At 45.8% G+C, this 14,901-nt stretch overlaps 1 protein-coding gene across 8 annotated transcripts in view; it reads right to left on the bottom strand.

Annotated features, from left to right (window-relative positions):
* Mknk1 (MAPK interacting serine/threonine kinase 1) overlaps window positions 1-14,901 on the bottom strand; it is a 52,172-nt gene that overhangs the window by 17,187 nt on the left and 20,084 nt on the right. For 4 of the 8 annotated variants that reach the window (XM_087214884.1, XM_087214882.1, XM_087214883.1 and 1 more), the window contains exons 2-6: window positions 14,005-14,182; window positions 6,975-7,078; window positions 4,585-4,686; window positions 2,323-2,420; window positions 31-110 (exon numbers count right to left, since the gene is read on the bottom strand). In XM_087214884.1, coding sequence (XP_087071010.1) covers window positions 31-110; window positions 2,323-2,420; window positions 4,585-4,686; window positions 6,975-6,990 — 296 coding nt within the window. In that variant the 5' untranslated portion in view covers window positions 6,991-7,078; window positions 14,005-14,182. The remainder of the gene's footprint in view (window positions 1-30; window positions 111-2,322; window positions 2,421-4,584; window positions 4,687-6,974; window positions 7,079-14,004; window positions 14,183-14,901) is intronic. The other 4 variants (XM_021250798.2, XM_021250799.2, XM_021250800.2 and 1 more) reach the window with 2 other exon arrangements.

Here is a 14,901-nt window from a genome sequence, read left to right as displayed (position 1 = left end):
AAGCATCGAGTCAGCCCACAGGACACTCACTTGTTTCCTTGACATTGATAAAGCGTCTCCACCTCTTGGAATACCCGACTCCGACTGTGCCCTGCTTGTTTTTCAATGATCTGTGGGAAGAATAAATTGTCATGTACATCACCTTACACAAAACAGTCCCTCGACAGGAGCTCCCTGGGAGAAGACAAGGCAAACATGGTCCAAATCCAGTTTCCAGCAGGAGTTTGGAGTGGGTCATGGTGACACAGGCACTGTGGCTCTTTCAGTAAAGCAAGAGCCTGGCCCAAGGGCTTCCAGTCTGGCTGTGCCTCTGGCTATGGACAGCACCAAGGAAGCTTAGGAGGCTGCTGACCTCCACCTGCCCAGGGGAGACTGAGGCAGGCAGAGACAAAAAACTAGCTCTGCTCAGCTCCTTCTCCTGCAGGGCAGCTCTTCCTGCCTTACAGGTTAGAAGTGAAGGCTCTATGGGAGGGTCTTCCAGAGCTGGAGGAAGCATAAAGGTGAGGGAGGACATAGCAAGAGGAGCCAAAGCCTCTAGGCCAAGCTCAGATGCCACCCTGTAGGTCCTCCAAGCAGAAGCAAGTACTTGCTCTTCTGAGAACTCACACTTTGGCAGGGCCTATATTAAGTAATTTATATACTTAATCTCAGTAAACCCTTACAACATTGTCCAAGGATAGGGAAGTATAGAACATTCTGCCCACACCCGAGGGCTAACCTCAAAGCCCTCACTATCCCATACATGCTCCTAGCCTAGACAGCTTCTTCCAGTACCTAGAGGCTTCTCTCCTGTGAAACTGTGGGGTCCTTCCTCCACACCTCTGCCTGGAGATACCTGGAAAATGCCCACTCCAAAATGCATGAGCCGACAGTGAACCAGGTGGTTTTCAGGAGTCCTGGCTGGCTCTGAAAATCTCTGTGGACCCACCCATAACCCCAGACCATTCCCAACAGAGACTACGGGCAAGTTTTCTGCAGACCTGGCTCTGGGCCTGCCTCAGTTGCTGATGCCCCGCCCCTCCCTTCCAATAAGGCTGAGCATAACACCTCAGAAGTCTCCAATACGCTGCAACACATACTGAACTACAATTTGCTAAATAAGCCCATATCTGTTGGTAAACCGCCTGGGTCCATTTTCTGAACAGGCAACGAGATCCAGTGCTGGGGAACTATGAACTATTCAGTCTCATACACCAAACAGTTCAGGTCAAAGTGAGGGAGAATCTTCCAGAAGGCAGGATTTCCAGTAACAGCATTGCTTTTCTCAGAGGACGTAACAGGCTCTGGCCACTAGAGATGGGGAACAGAACATGGAAAACTCTTTGGGGAGTCTTAGAGAAAATTTGGTTCAGATTATTTGGGCATTCCATTCTGACCCTGAGGATTATCAGCTGAATACTCATAGAGAAAATGGTAACAAACCAAGTCTGGTGGAGCCATGCTGGGAGAAGGAGCCCATCTTTAGGGAGCTTTCAGAGAGGAGAGGTGACACAAGACACAGGCAGAAGTGCTGAAACCAAGGATCTGCCAAACCAAGGGAACATGGAACAAGGGCCAGGTTGTCTGTCCTCCTGTGACCCAAGCTGGAAGAAACAGATCTGTCACCTGTCATCTGTCAATGTATCACGCCTTTGATAATCAACCTACATTTGCGGTTTTTACCACACTAGGCATACTTTTTTTTTTTGGTAACTCAGGACCTTGTGCCTTTGAGGCAGGCAGTGGCACCACTGAGCCAAATCCCTGGCCTCCACACTAGGCATACTTTTAAAGAAATTACTTTTTTGGGGGGGACCGGGGATTGAACTTGGGACCTTGCGCTTGCAAGGCAGGCAGCTGAACCACTGAGCTAAATCCCCAGCACCTAAAGAAATTACTTATAATCTCTATCAATCTTTCTAAAAAGGAATGGAGGCGGCTCTCTTGTTACCATTATCTTCTAGCATCTGTGGGAAGGTGGTGAAAAAGATGTTTCTTTCAGAGCCAGTCTGGCTGGGCTTCCCAGGAAGAAGACTAAGAAGCAGCCTATTATGAGCCAGGCATTGTCCTAAGCACTTTACTCATATTAACTTATTTAGTTCTCACAACAATTATGTATAGGCTCTATTACTGCAACCATTTCACAAATGAGGAAATTAAACGACAGAACAATTAAGTAATTTGCCCAATTAAAAGACCAAGATTTGAAGCCAGTGAATACAGCTTTAGAGTCCAGGATCTTACTGAACCACCATATTAAAGAAAATAAAATATATTTAGTTTAGGACAAGATAGACATGACTATTTGCCAAGTAAAGCCTGACATCCAGATGAGACACTCACTTTGACAGCATACTCTTTGCCAGTCTGCAGGCTCACAGCACCTTGAACTTTGGCATAGGCTCCCTCTCCCAGCAATTCAGAGGTCAGCGTGTACACATCTAGAGGTGAAATGGATGAGAGGAATAACAAGATGAGTCACCTCCCTGTAAGCTAAGCTGGGAAGAGCTCCTGTCACTCAGCTTCCCTGGTCTGACCACCCAGGCAGAACAGGCACACGATGACTCTGGAGCACTTGGTGATAAGGAAGATGTGTCGTTTCCCTAGCCATGGCAGATCTGTTTCTCAACAAGAAGGTCACGTGGAAGGCATCCTGTTTCTCATTTTAGAGACAAGGTCAGAGAAAGGGTTGCGATTCAGCACCTCCTTCCTGAGTACCTGCTGTGTGCCAGACAGCATAACAGGGACACTGTGAGGAATAAAACAAAATCCCTTCCCTCTAAGGTTCTCAAACCAGTCCAAAGACAGACAGATAACCTAATGGCCCCAGAATAAACCAGGAACTGGTAAGTGCTATCACAGAGATCACAGAGGATTAAACACAAATTTTTTAAAAAGGCACAGAAAAGGAAAGGGGAAATCTGGGGAATCCGGGAATCATCATAGAAGTGGTGGGATTTGAATGAACATCATTCATTAATTTACTCATTTCCTGACCAGCTACAATGTGCCAACCACAGGTGATGCAAAGGAGAATAAAGCACTGTTCTATTTTATACCACACACAATGGAGATCATTGGAGGTTTCTAAGAAGTTTCCAGAAGTTACCCACAGGAAATCAGACACAGAAATAGGATGCAAATGATGCTTTGAGGTTTTAGGTACTGAGTCAGAGTGCTTGTAACATAGCTATAAGCCTGGAATGAAAGAACGTTTGGATGACCTGACCAAGCTCACAACTAGCACAAGCTGGCCTCATCTTCCCTTGGCCTTTATTCCTCAGCTTTTCCTCTTGAGGCAGCCTCATCTTAAACCCACAGACTAAGCAGAAGACTAAACTGTGACCAAGCTCTTGTTACACTTAGTCATGAGAAGTTGGTGATTGCATAAGCTATCCTTAACAGGAAGTACTCTCCTGTGTTCACTGAGAGTACAAAAGACCTGTAGGTTTGCAAACTATTCTAAAACCCTGGTGGGACAGGTGTGGTGGCCTATACCTGCAATCCCAGCACTCCCAGAGGCTGGATCAGGATGATGACGGTCATGCAAGTTTCAAGTTCAAGGCCAGTCTGGGCTACATAGTGAGTTCAAGGCCAGCCTAAACTGCATAGTGAGATCCTGTCTCAAAAAAAAAAAAAACCTGGGAAATTTTGTCTCTTCCAACCCTCCCCCTCACATACACACAGCTCTCTACTTTTGAGTTAAGGGTAGGCAAACAAACAACCTCCCCCACTGAGTAGTTTCTTGGTTCTACCATGGTTGGTCTTGAAGTTGTCTATGTGAACCGAGGGCACACTGTTGTTTGTATTTTAAATGACATGCTTCTCTCAAGGCGTACACTTTGGTGTGAGTCCTTTACATATGTCAGGATGTTTAATGGCTGGAATCCAATATTTCTGACTCATACAGTGCTTGTTGTCAGAACCACTGGTGTGCAAGGTCAGGAAGAGGGCTCATAAGAGGAAGCTACTTTAGGTCTCACAATGAAAGAACAAAATAGCTGAAGGGGACACACTACTCCCAGTAGTAGCCACTGATCCTTTTGGTCCTTAGCAGGGTGTCCAGTGATTCACTTCACCCTATCACATGGCCAGTGACAACAACCCAGGTACTGAGCCTCAGGCCACACTCATGGAGTGCCCCAAAATGTCTGACAATTTAACATGCACCCTTCCAAAGAGAGTCAGAAGTATGCAGCATAAGTAGCTTTGATCTCTAGGAGTGGAATCCTCCCCTTAGCTAAGACTACAGTATCATCTGCACCCACAGCCCTTGTGTTTCTTGCTTCCTCTTACGTGATTGTTCTCTTCTCAGCAGCCCTTCCAGGAACCGCTGAGGTAAGGGTCACATCTGACAAGGCATCAGGACCCATGAGGCAATCCATGTACAGCTCTGATAGATTGGTTTTCCTGCCCACCAAGGAGGTGCTCGACCATCCAGGGGAGGCCAACGTGTTGTCTAAAATCTTTGCCCACCCCCACTCACTGTCACTCCTTTGTTAAACTTGTCCACTCCTAAGATGCAGCATCCTGTCATCTGCACCCACAGGCACCACTGCTTGGAGAGCCACAGGCTCACGTCTGAGGGCTGTGGGGGCAACAAACCTTCGAATCTTCCTGGTAAGGAGTCAGTGGCCCGGGCCTTCCGCTTCTTCTTCCTCCTCTTGTCGCTGTCTGCGATGGGAAGGGGCTCGCTGCTGCCCATTTCTGGGAGACAAGAGGACATGTGAGAAAACCAGCAATGTACTGATCAAGCAACCCAGAGCCTGGGTTCACCCAGAAGGAGAAAAATGGGAGGGGGCACCCAGGAGCTCTACACTGACGGATTTTAAATATCTGTGAGGACTATTGATTTGTTTTGACCCAGGAGGCAAAACTAAAGGCAAAACCATTATAGGAGATCATTAACTGTGGAAAGGAACTCAGACAGGCAGGCTAGATTAGAAGCAGATAGCAGAAGCCTGCTTTAACCCAGCTCATTAGAACATGGATTTAGATCTGCTACCAGTCAAACCATATTCCCCAAACAGCACAAGGAATCCACAAACGAGTCCCACTTGTGTCAGCCTCAAATCTCAATGCCAGAAAGGCAGGACCAGAGAGCTAGGCCAGAGAGAGAGGGTGGTGATGGGGGCTCATGCTGATGAAATCAGAGCTCTGCAACATCCCTAAAGATGTGGGCCTCTCACCAGGTGTGGTATCCCACGCCTGTAATCCTAGGACTTGGAAGGCTGAGGCAGGTGTATTGGCACTAGTTCGAGGCCAGCCTGGACTACACAGTGAGGCCATCTCAACCAAAAAAAAAAAAAAAAAAGATGTAGGCCTCCCATGGTGCTGCCTCCAGGAAGGAAACAAGAGGGGTGGGTATGGGGCTGAGAGTGGCCCTGCATTTCTTCATGTCTAGGAGCACAGACCCGAATGCCTGTGGAGCCCACAGCATCTTCTCCCCTCTCCCGCTACTTCCCTGGAGGGGATACAGTGAATGCCTATGCAGAAGCCTGCAGAGTTGACAGGTCTGTGCCAGGCTGCTGGATGAAGTCACTGAGTGCAAAAACATTATTATCTCTTCTTGGCAGGCACCTGGAAGGGAGGCAGACACAGACACTAGGCAGAATGGGCAGGAAAAGGTCAGGACAGAAAGATGTAGGAGACCAAGACAGGGAAAGAAAAGGAGGAACCATGAGCCAGTGCCCAATCACAGTTCTGTTTCTAGGCCACTGTAGTAGGGACCTTCCCCTGTTAAAGATAAATTACTTATAGAACATGTCATGCCCCTGATCCAGAGTGGAGCCTTAATACTCTTTGCCTGCAGTTAGAAATAATAAGATTTCTCTGAAGTCTCTGGGTCTAAATCCCCACCAGGGTGATTAAACCTCTACATCCTTCTAAAATAGAGGCACTCGAGTGCTGATGGGGCACGCAGTATGAGAGACTTTTAGATCAGCCTTCAATAAACACAGGCTCTGGGTTGCTGGACTTTTTAAAAATCTTTTCTGAGAAATTTTAAAATAGAAGCTAGCTCTCTGCCCACTGAAGGGAAAGGCCCAACACTCCCTTCTCAAAGGATCCAGCTGAACATGAGCAGAAAAATGGCAATTTGGCCCAGAAAGTTGATTAGTGCTGATGTGATGACAGACTACTCATTTTTCTCAGGGTAAGCACACAGCAGCCATTAGGAGGAAGCACACAGAATGCACCTTCAACACCACCAAGCAGAATGCATGGTTCCACAGCCAAGTGTCTGACAGCTCAGTTTAGTGCATTCTTCCTTCTATTTCCAGAATCTGTGACAGCGGATATTCGATTATACTTTAGAGGAGAGAACTCATATGGATAAAAAGAATCCACAGAGGATCTCAAAATATTACTGCATCCAACAGTTTTAAGCACAAGTTACATCTGGGGACAGCAATATCCTCTGAATTCAAAGAATTAAACATTGGCACTGGAACACCTAGCTTTACCAAGGTTAATCAGAAGGAAAAAAAGCTGTCCCTGGGCATTTGTTAAACATAGTGAGAAACTGTACAGAAATAAAATGTAAGGTCACTCATCTTCAGGACCTTGAGGAGGGGACACTGGCCATGGGGAAACAGGTTGAGAAGGATGGAACCCTGTCCTTTCGGCCCTGACTTTGCACGCAGTCCAGTGCCAACCCTTGTCCCACCTATTTCCTTATCAGTGCTGCAAGCCAAGTGTGGACCTTTGGCTCCTTTTCCCTCCCTGACCCAAGCTGTGACGAGGGCCTGCAGACAAGCGAAATGGCCAACAGGCAGGTAGTGCAGAGGAGCAGCAGGACAGCTGGCAGCAGTGTGACCCACAGGGGCTGCTCAGACATACTTACGGCTCTAGCTAGAAAACCCTGTTAGTGGCAATTTATACTTGCTCTTCACCACAGCAGGGCTGTGGAGCCCCTTGTGGAAGCAGCATAGCTCTGGGCACTGCCGCATACTCAATATTAGATTTTATGGCTTCACACACAAAAGACAGAGTACCTGGTCTATTCTGCATGGATCTCAATGGAAGAGGAGACACCAAAAGGGAAAAATGGTTAAGACTTCCCTTGTAGACAGAACTTGAAAAAGACTTGTTTTTGAAACTAGAAAGGAAAAATGTAGAAAGACAGTGAAGTGAAAGAAACGTGTTTGACTTTCCTGTTTTCACAGTGGGCGGTAGGAGGTGGGGAGAGGTATCATAATCTCACCAAGGGGTTGCCAGTTCCTCCTCTGGAGGCAGGCCACAGAGAGTCACCTTATGTGGTGATCTAAGGTAAGTGGGACCTTAACTCAGAATGCATGCAACCACTGCATGAAAGCTTCCTCAGGAAGATGTCCCCACAATTAAACTGAACCTTGACTCACCTGCTGCCCCTGGCACAGGAGGCGCTCTTGGCCATCAAAACCAGTTTAAAAGTCCTTGTCCCTTTGGAACAAGGGGAACCCTACCCTCTACCCTCAATAACTGCAGATGAGTTAGAGTTTGTGCTCAGTCTTCTGCTCCCAAATCCCCTGTGAGGAGCTCTATTACAGTGCTGATTTTATTTGGTTCTGACAGCTTCCTTGTGCTCTTAAAGGCCCTGTGTACCCGTCTTTTCTATAAGTCATGGCACACAATGTCAGGTACATATCAGCCTCAGAAACCATGAACTGAGATGGAAACAACATGAAATGATGCACATAGTGATATTAGGCACAATGGGTGTCACATGGGCCTTTTAGGTACCCAGGACACTGAAAGAAATATGGGTACACCTGTGCCCCACAGAAAATGCAGAGGAAGGCTATTCTTGTCTATGAATTTAGTTCAGGAATTCTATCCATTAATTCTCTGCCATACTCCCTCTCCAAAAAGGCCCTATGACCAAAGGTCCTTAACTTTCTAGCCAGAAGCCTGGTTGTTGCCATAGAATTGGGAAATGTGTATTATTTTAGAGGAGAAGTGAGCACTTCTCAGTTTCCAGACAGACCCAGCTGGTCTGGAGGCCCATGCTTGTGTACTTGGTGGAAGTGGAGGTGGAGAGGAAGCACACTGCTGATAGAGACGGCACATAGGCTTGGCATCAGGAGACCAATGGAGAAATCCTGGTTCAGAGATCTCCGTACAGCACCAAAGCCAAGTTACTTTTTGCTTCACAGAGTCTCAGTTTCTTCTGTCTATAGAACAGGTTTATAAATACGCCTCCCCTGTCTACCTCACAGGGTTGCTATGAGGACCCAATGATATACTGAATATAAATGTGCTTCAAAAAACATGTGTACACAAAGGTGTACGTGCATATGTGTGAACACACAAGAGAGTGAAAAGTCTGGACAGAAATACACAAAACTGTCAATACCATCACCTTTTAAAGAACGCGAACTATGTGCCAGGCACCATGCTGGGTATAAGATATATGTCTAATTCTTACAATAATCTCAAAAGGTAAATATGTTACCATATTTCAGGTAAGGAGACACACTCAGAGTATGGTAACCTGCCAAATGTCAAACATCTAGTTAACCACTTAACTGAGACTCAAATTCAGTGCCACCCTTTCAAGTCCAAGCTATCTCTAATCTACAGTAGTGTCCTCTGTGTGATTTGTATTGTCTTTTTCATATTTTTCAGTATTCTACAAATTGTATACAATGAAATTTATTATTTTATGCTATTTTTATTTAAATCAAATTTTATTTCTTAATTAAGTATACAACTTTTCTATACACTTGAATTTAGAATTTATATCTAGAATTCAGAATCTGATTATGGTTTTTAAAATTGTATTTTTCTCTGTACTGAAATTCAATATTTAATGATGGAAAAGTATTTTAGGAAAGTGGCACCTTAAAAATATTAATTTTCTAACTGTGAAAAACACAAATGCTATTTTTATGTTTATCTTTTTAACATGCTATTTTTTTGTTTTTGAGAAAGGGTCTCATTATGTAGTTCAGGTTGGCCTTGAACTCGTTATGTAGCCCAGGCTGGTCTTCAACTTGCAATCCTGCTTCAGCCTCCTGAATGCTGGGACTATAGGTATGTGCTACTACCCTAGCTAAAATGTTGTTTTTAAAGAAAGAAATACTTTATAAAAACAATTGTCATGTAGGGTATAGTGGGCATGCCTGTAATCCCAGCTACTTAGGAGGCTAAGGCAAGAGGATACAAGTTAAAAATCAACCTGGGAAACTCAGCAAGATCCTGTATAAAAATTAAAAATTTTTTTTTAAAAAAAGTGGTAGAGTACTGTGCAAGCACAAAGACCCAAGTTCGATCCCCAGCACCAAAAAAAAAAAAAAAAAAAGTGGTAGAGCACTGGCCTAGTACAAGATCCTAGATTTAGTCCCCAGTACTGGAGAACAGCCCCAAAAAGCCTTGAATATTGGAGCCTGAGAGCTGTGGCTCCCAACTCCTGCCCAGACCCCAGTAGGATGCCTGGCTTCTTGAAATGGCAGTTTCTGGGTAAGAGTAAGGCTGGGCTGCCTACATCACAAGGCTTCTACGAGGACCAAGCAAACTATATATGGAAGCACCACCAACTTATTCATTCACTAATACCATATTTATTAGGCAACTACTGATCCAACTAGACAGGGAGAATGTGAGAGACACAGTCTCTGCTGTTGGGGAATTGAAGTCTCCTGACATGTAAAACAATTTCAATATAGGATAAGTGTTGTGATACAGAAGTAACAGATAGTGTGGAATGGAAGAGAAGACTCTAACTTAGCTGGGTAATTAGAGGACAAGAAATCTAAGCCAGTACCCAAGGATAAGTGGGAGCTGCCCGGGTGGACCTGAGGGAGAATTCCCAGTCTGAAGAGTGAGTCCCATAGAAGAGGTGGCACAGCTGGTTAGGGCCACAGCCCATTGTTGAGGCTGGCTGGGGCATGGAGTACATGGGGGAGTGAGGACAGATCAGATCATTAGCAGCCTCAGCACCATCAATAACAGCTAATGTTTCTATTCTTAGGCATGTGTTTATCTTGTTTTTTCTGATAGAATAGGGATGCATGTTTTTGTTTCTTTGTGAAACCTGTTAGCCAACAAGTCTGACTGTACTGGAAGTGTAGCAGATGTCAGGATACATATCCAAGACTTACAACCTGGCACCTGCACAGGGAGAGGCCTAGAGAATTCAGAGAGGTGAGGAGGGACTGAGGAGTCCCAAGGGGCTGAGGGGAACCACAATAGCAACAGGTGCCAACCACTGCTATCCCCCACAGGTGACCTCAAGGCCCACCTTCTGAAGGAACTGTGTCATTTCTCCATAAAGCCTGAGGAGCCACACCATTCCCTGAGCCGCCACATGTGCACTCCATACTTTGACAGAGTCTATGCGGTGACACCTGGAGCATGCCACTGAAGGTCTTCTGGCTAACTCAGCTCCGCAAATGGCTCCTGGTCCCTTCATCCACCCACTCTCGAGCTCTTTTAAGGTCCCAACCTGTCTGGGCACTTCCTTCAGCCACAAGGCTTTCTAGAGCAGTAACAGTAGAGATTCAAGCCGTTGACTCAGCTGCCTCCTCAGCCATCAGCCATTTGAGGGACCCAGACAAATGGAGAGCTGAGACAGCAAAAGGAAACTGAAGGCCTGGGGGTATGGCTCAGTGGTGGAGCACGATCACGCACAAGGCCCAAAAACAAAAAAGGAAAACTGAGAACTGTAAGAAATAGGACAGATACTCTTAGGAAGAGGTCAAGACTAAGCCATGTGAGAGAGGGGAGGAGGCAACGTCCAGGGGCCTGGGAGACTGACCCAGAGTGTTCATGACTTTGAAGAGGCAGCATGGCATGTGGCTCACTCCCACCAGGAAGACTTACAGTGCACACCTTTCGTGGGGCTCACTGCACACGAGGTAATGTTCCAGGTGCTTGATAGATTCTATACTCTATATACAGCCCTTGTTTAATCTTCATAACTCTCTGAGGTAAGCACGGTTACTTCCCACATCTTGCAGATGAAGAAACTCAGGTACAATGAGGTACAATGATTTGTCCATGGTCACACAGCTAGTAAGTAACAGACTGGGATTTTAATCTAGACAGTCTGGCTCAGAATTCAAGCTTTTAACCATTATACTATATTTAAACATTAATGTTGGAAAAAGCAGTAAAGTGTGCCAATACAAGTAAGCCAGGAACCACTGAGAATGCTGTTGTTTACACACCTTGGCACACAGCTTCCCTCCTGATGTGCAAGGGATGAGATGCTGATGCCTCATCAGTCCCTCCAGTGATCTTGGGCACTGTTTACACAGGTGTGCTGGACACTATTGTTTCCTCCCATGTGCTGTGATGTCAAAAGGCTGGGCAGCATGGCTTCCATAAACTGCCATATCCTCCCTATTATACTACTCTAAAGTCTCATCTATCAGAAGTTTCTTTTTACTCTGAGGTATCTTTGTATTCTGTGTTTTGTTGTATTATGGAAAATGAGCTACAAACCAAAGTGTGGGTATCAGGTACAATCCTATATTCTTCTGCCTGGCCTGGTAACTTTGATGTGGCTTCTGATGTCATCATTACTACACAGAGGATGAGGAAAGGGTGCACTCAAAAGGAAGATGGTCAAATTTAGCACACCACAGATGCTAGGAGCTCCAGAGGGATCGGCTCAGAGGACAACGAGTGAGATTCCACAGAGCTAAGGTGTTCTTTCCCCGGAGTCTAGGAACGCTGGGCAGCCTCACACAGATTGCAGTGGAGCAGGCAGTAAGGTCTGCTCAAGGCCAGGAGGGTGATCCACAGCAGGCTTCAAACAGAGCTGGGACAAGGAGAGTCCCACAGGCCAAAGGTCTAGATTCAGGCCCATCTTTCCCTGTTGATTCTGGGATCACAAGCAGCTTCAGGGCTGCACTGCATCTCCTGGAAGGAACAACAAGAGGAAGGACAGAGAAGGCAGAAAGGAGTGTGTGCTTATGGAACAGCGGGGCAGGGGTAAAGGACGTGTGTGAGGAAGAGTGAAGACTGAGACAGGCAGGCTACCGCGGGTCACCCAAGTTTGTTAATATGGCCAACAAAACCCTCCAACACTTCTCCTTACATTCCTTCTACCTTCAACCATCAACTCAACCTTTCAAAACAGCAGCTCATTCAGTTTACAATTCAAACAGTCCCCAAAGTGTTTTTCCTTGGGGCCACCACTGTGCTCTGATGTGCAGGAGAAGTGTGCTGTGTACTCTCTGAAGCTATAGCTCAGTGATAGAGCACTTTCCTAGGGGGTGTGAAGCCCTGGATCCAGTCCTTTAGCAGTACACACACACAGTGTACTCAAGGATTGAAATTCAATACAATTAATAATTTTTGTTCCTTCATCAAGGACATTCTCAAGTGAAAATGGCATTTTAAAAAAACTGTGAGTGTGCAACAGTGAAGCATCCAGTGGCTACTAGCATAGTTCAATGTCACTGCCTCGAACAACAGCTCCTCACTATCACTTTGCAACAACAAATAGCATTTTAGTACTATTACGAAATGCCTTGTGAACCACTGCTCTAGGCAAGAGGGGCCTACAGCAGAACAAACTGCAGGCTGGGGCACATGAAGGGCTGCAACAGGTTGAGGGAAGGCAAGGAAGACCAACACCTGAGCAGGGGCAGCAAGAAGGAAGAGAAAGGCAAGGTCTGCTACAGGGGGAGGGAGGAGGCTACAGAGGTAGAATTCATCTTCATTGGGTCAATGACTGGAGATGGAGGAGGAATCAAAGGCTTCACCCTCCTTCCAGGAATGGACAGTGTCTCATTCTACTCTATCTTCACTGCCTAGAATGAAGCCAGGCAGAGGCTTTTTAAAGCCAGGCATAGTCAGTGGTGCATGCCCGTAATCGTAGCATTTGGGAGGCTGAGGCAGGAGGATTGCTGTGAGTTCAAGGCCAGCCTGGCCTACATAGTGAGTTCAAGGCCAGCCTGAACCACAAAGGGAGAACCCTGCCTCAAAAAAAAAAAAATTTTTTTCACCAAAATCAGGTAGCATAAGTGCTGTCTGAGAAGGGGAGCTGTGTTGGGGTGGGGAGCAAGGGAAGATGGTGGTGCCACCAGAAAGCTTCAGATGTAAGCAATGCCACCTCACAGCCAGGGACTGTGAAAACTCACAGACAAGGCTCAGATCTTCTCACCCAGCCATCAGCATCACCCAGCCAAACCCATGAATGATTTATAATCAGCCAGGCAGGACAAAAGCCCAGATTAAAGTGGAATACAGAATGCTTCAAATATCATTATATATGTCATATCTGAGTTAAAGAGAAATCAGAAGAGATACATCCCAAATTATTAACAACGGTTCCTTGGGGAGAATGAGCTTGGGTCTCTGCAAGAATTTCTTTCTTTTTTGCTTGCTTTTTTGTGGAGTGAACTGGGCCTTTGCACTAAGCTATATCCCCAGCCCTTTTTATTTTCCAACAGGGTCTCTCAGCCTGGGCTCGAACTTAATTCTCCTGCCTCAGCCTCCAAGAATGCTGGGGATTACAGGTATGTACCACCATGCCTGACTTGAATTTCACTTTATTATACTTCTGTTGTATTTGATTTTATTATGATACAGTTGTTTTACTTTTATAATCAAAAGTAAGTAAATAGGGTCGGGGATTTAGCTCAGTGGTTTCACCGCCTGCTGCGCAAATGCAAGGACCCGAGTTCGATCCCCGGTACCAAAAAAAAAAGTAAGTAAATATGTTTTACTTAGTGCATATTTCCTCACGTCCCTTGACCTTTTCTGGAAGAAATGTGCCTCCTCTTGATGAGGAAAGCATGTTAGGCACACCAGGCTGCTCAGCCAAGTTCAGCTGCCCAACTAAATACTGAAAACCACTGACAACTTAGGTGACTGTAGGTCCAGCCCTATTCTCTAGAAGTAGCACCTAGTTTCAGTATGAAGTAACCTAGGGCTGGGGATTTAGCTCAGTGGTTCCGCTGCCTGCCTCACAAGTGCAAGGTCCCGAGTTTGGTCCCCGGTACCAAAAAATAAATAAATAAATAAATAAATAAAAATAAAAAATAAATGAAGTAACCTAAAAGGTTAAGTGAAATGTACATCCAGTCTTACCTATCAGTCTTCCCAACTTGAGCACTGATTTTCCGTGAACCTGAAATTCCAAGGGAAATAACGCTGCAGTCAGGGGTTGGTATCTTCCATCCACAGGAAGTGTTTCACTGGCCTCTGTGCTCAGCTGCTGTTCTTCAGTTCTCCATCTGCCTCTGCTTCATCTTATTTGGCATGAAACCTTCAAGAAGCAGCAGTGGAAAGGACATCAAAATGCTGACTTCTCTAAGAGGACCAGAGAAGACAGAGATCTGCCTGTGTCCCCAGCCAAATTACACCAGGAAGTAGAGATGCACATGGGAGCCACAGAGGTCCCCAGGCTTTAAAGTCAGACAGGCCAGTACAGTGGACCCTTGACCTACAAACTCAATTCCTTCGTGAGGGCTGGTTCTAACTCAGGTTGGTTAATTGAAGGCTCAGACTCCTCTGCACAGCCCTCAAAGTCTCTCTCCTGTATACAGGAAGATCTCAGGGTCCTTACAGAGAAATTGGCCTAGTATTTCTCAATTAACCCCACACAGGAAAGGATGTTGTAATGTTCCTTCCGGAGCTCTTTAATGGTTAAATCTGTATCTGAGACCATCTGGACGCACAAGCAGCCGGCGTTCGGGTTGGAACTCAAGACTTTGGTCGTAAGTTAAAATTAAAATTCTGGTTGTAACCCAAGTTGTTCATATGTCAGGCTGGTTGTAACTCAAGGATCCACTGTATCTGCAAATGCTGACACTAAGCACTGAAGATTTAATGAGGGCTTGAGTAAGATTTTTTCAGATTCTGTTTCCTTTGTGGAGTTTCAGACCCTAAAATATCTAACAGGGCTAGGATGACAGAGAAGGACCCCTCTGTCAACTCTGAGGAGTCTCATGCAAAAGGCACAGGCTGACATTTCTCTGCTGCTCA

Source organism: Heterocephalus glaber, unplaced genomic scaffold (assembly GCF_053883595.1).
Source record: "Heterocephalus glaber isolate CG9 unplaced genomic scaffold, H.glaber_assembly_v1.0 deba00001451, whole genome shotgun sequence".
In the NCBI taxonomy this organism is placed as follows: domain Eukaryota; kingdom Metazoa; phylum Chordata; class Mammalia; order Rodentia; family Bathyergidae; genus Heterocephalus; species Heterocephalus glaber.
The sequence above is the reverse complement of the archived record's forward strand: the minus strand, read 5'-3'. Positions and strand labels throughout refer to the sequence as shown.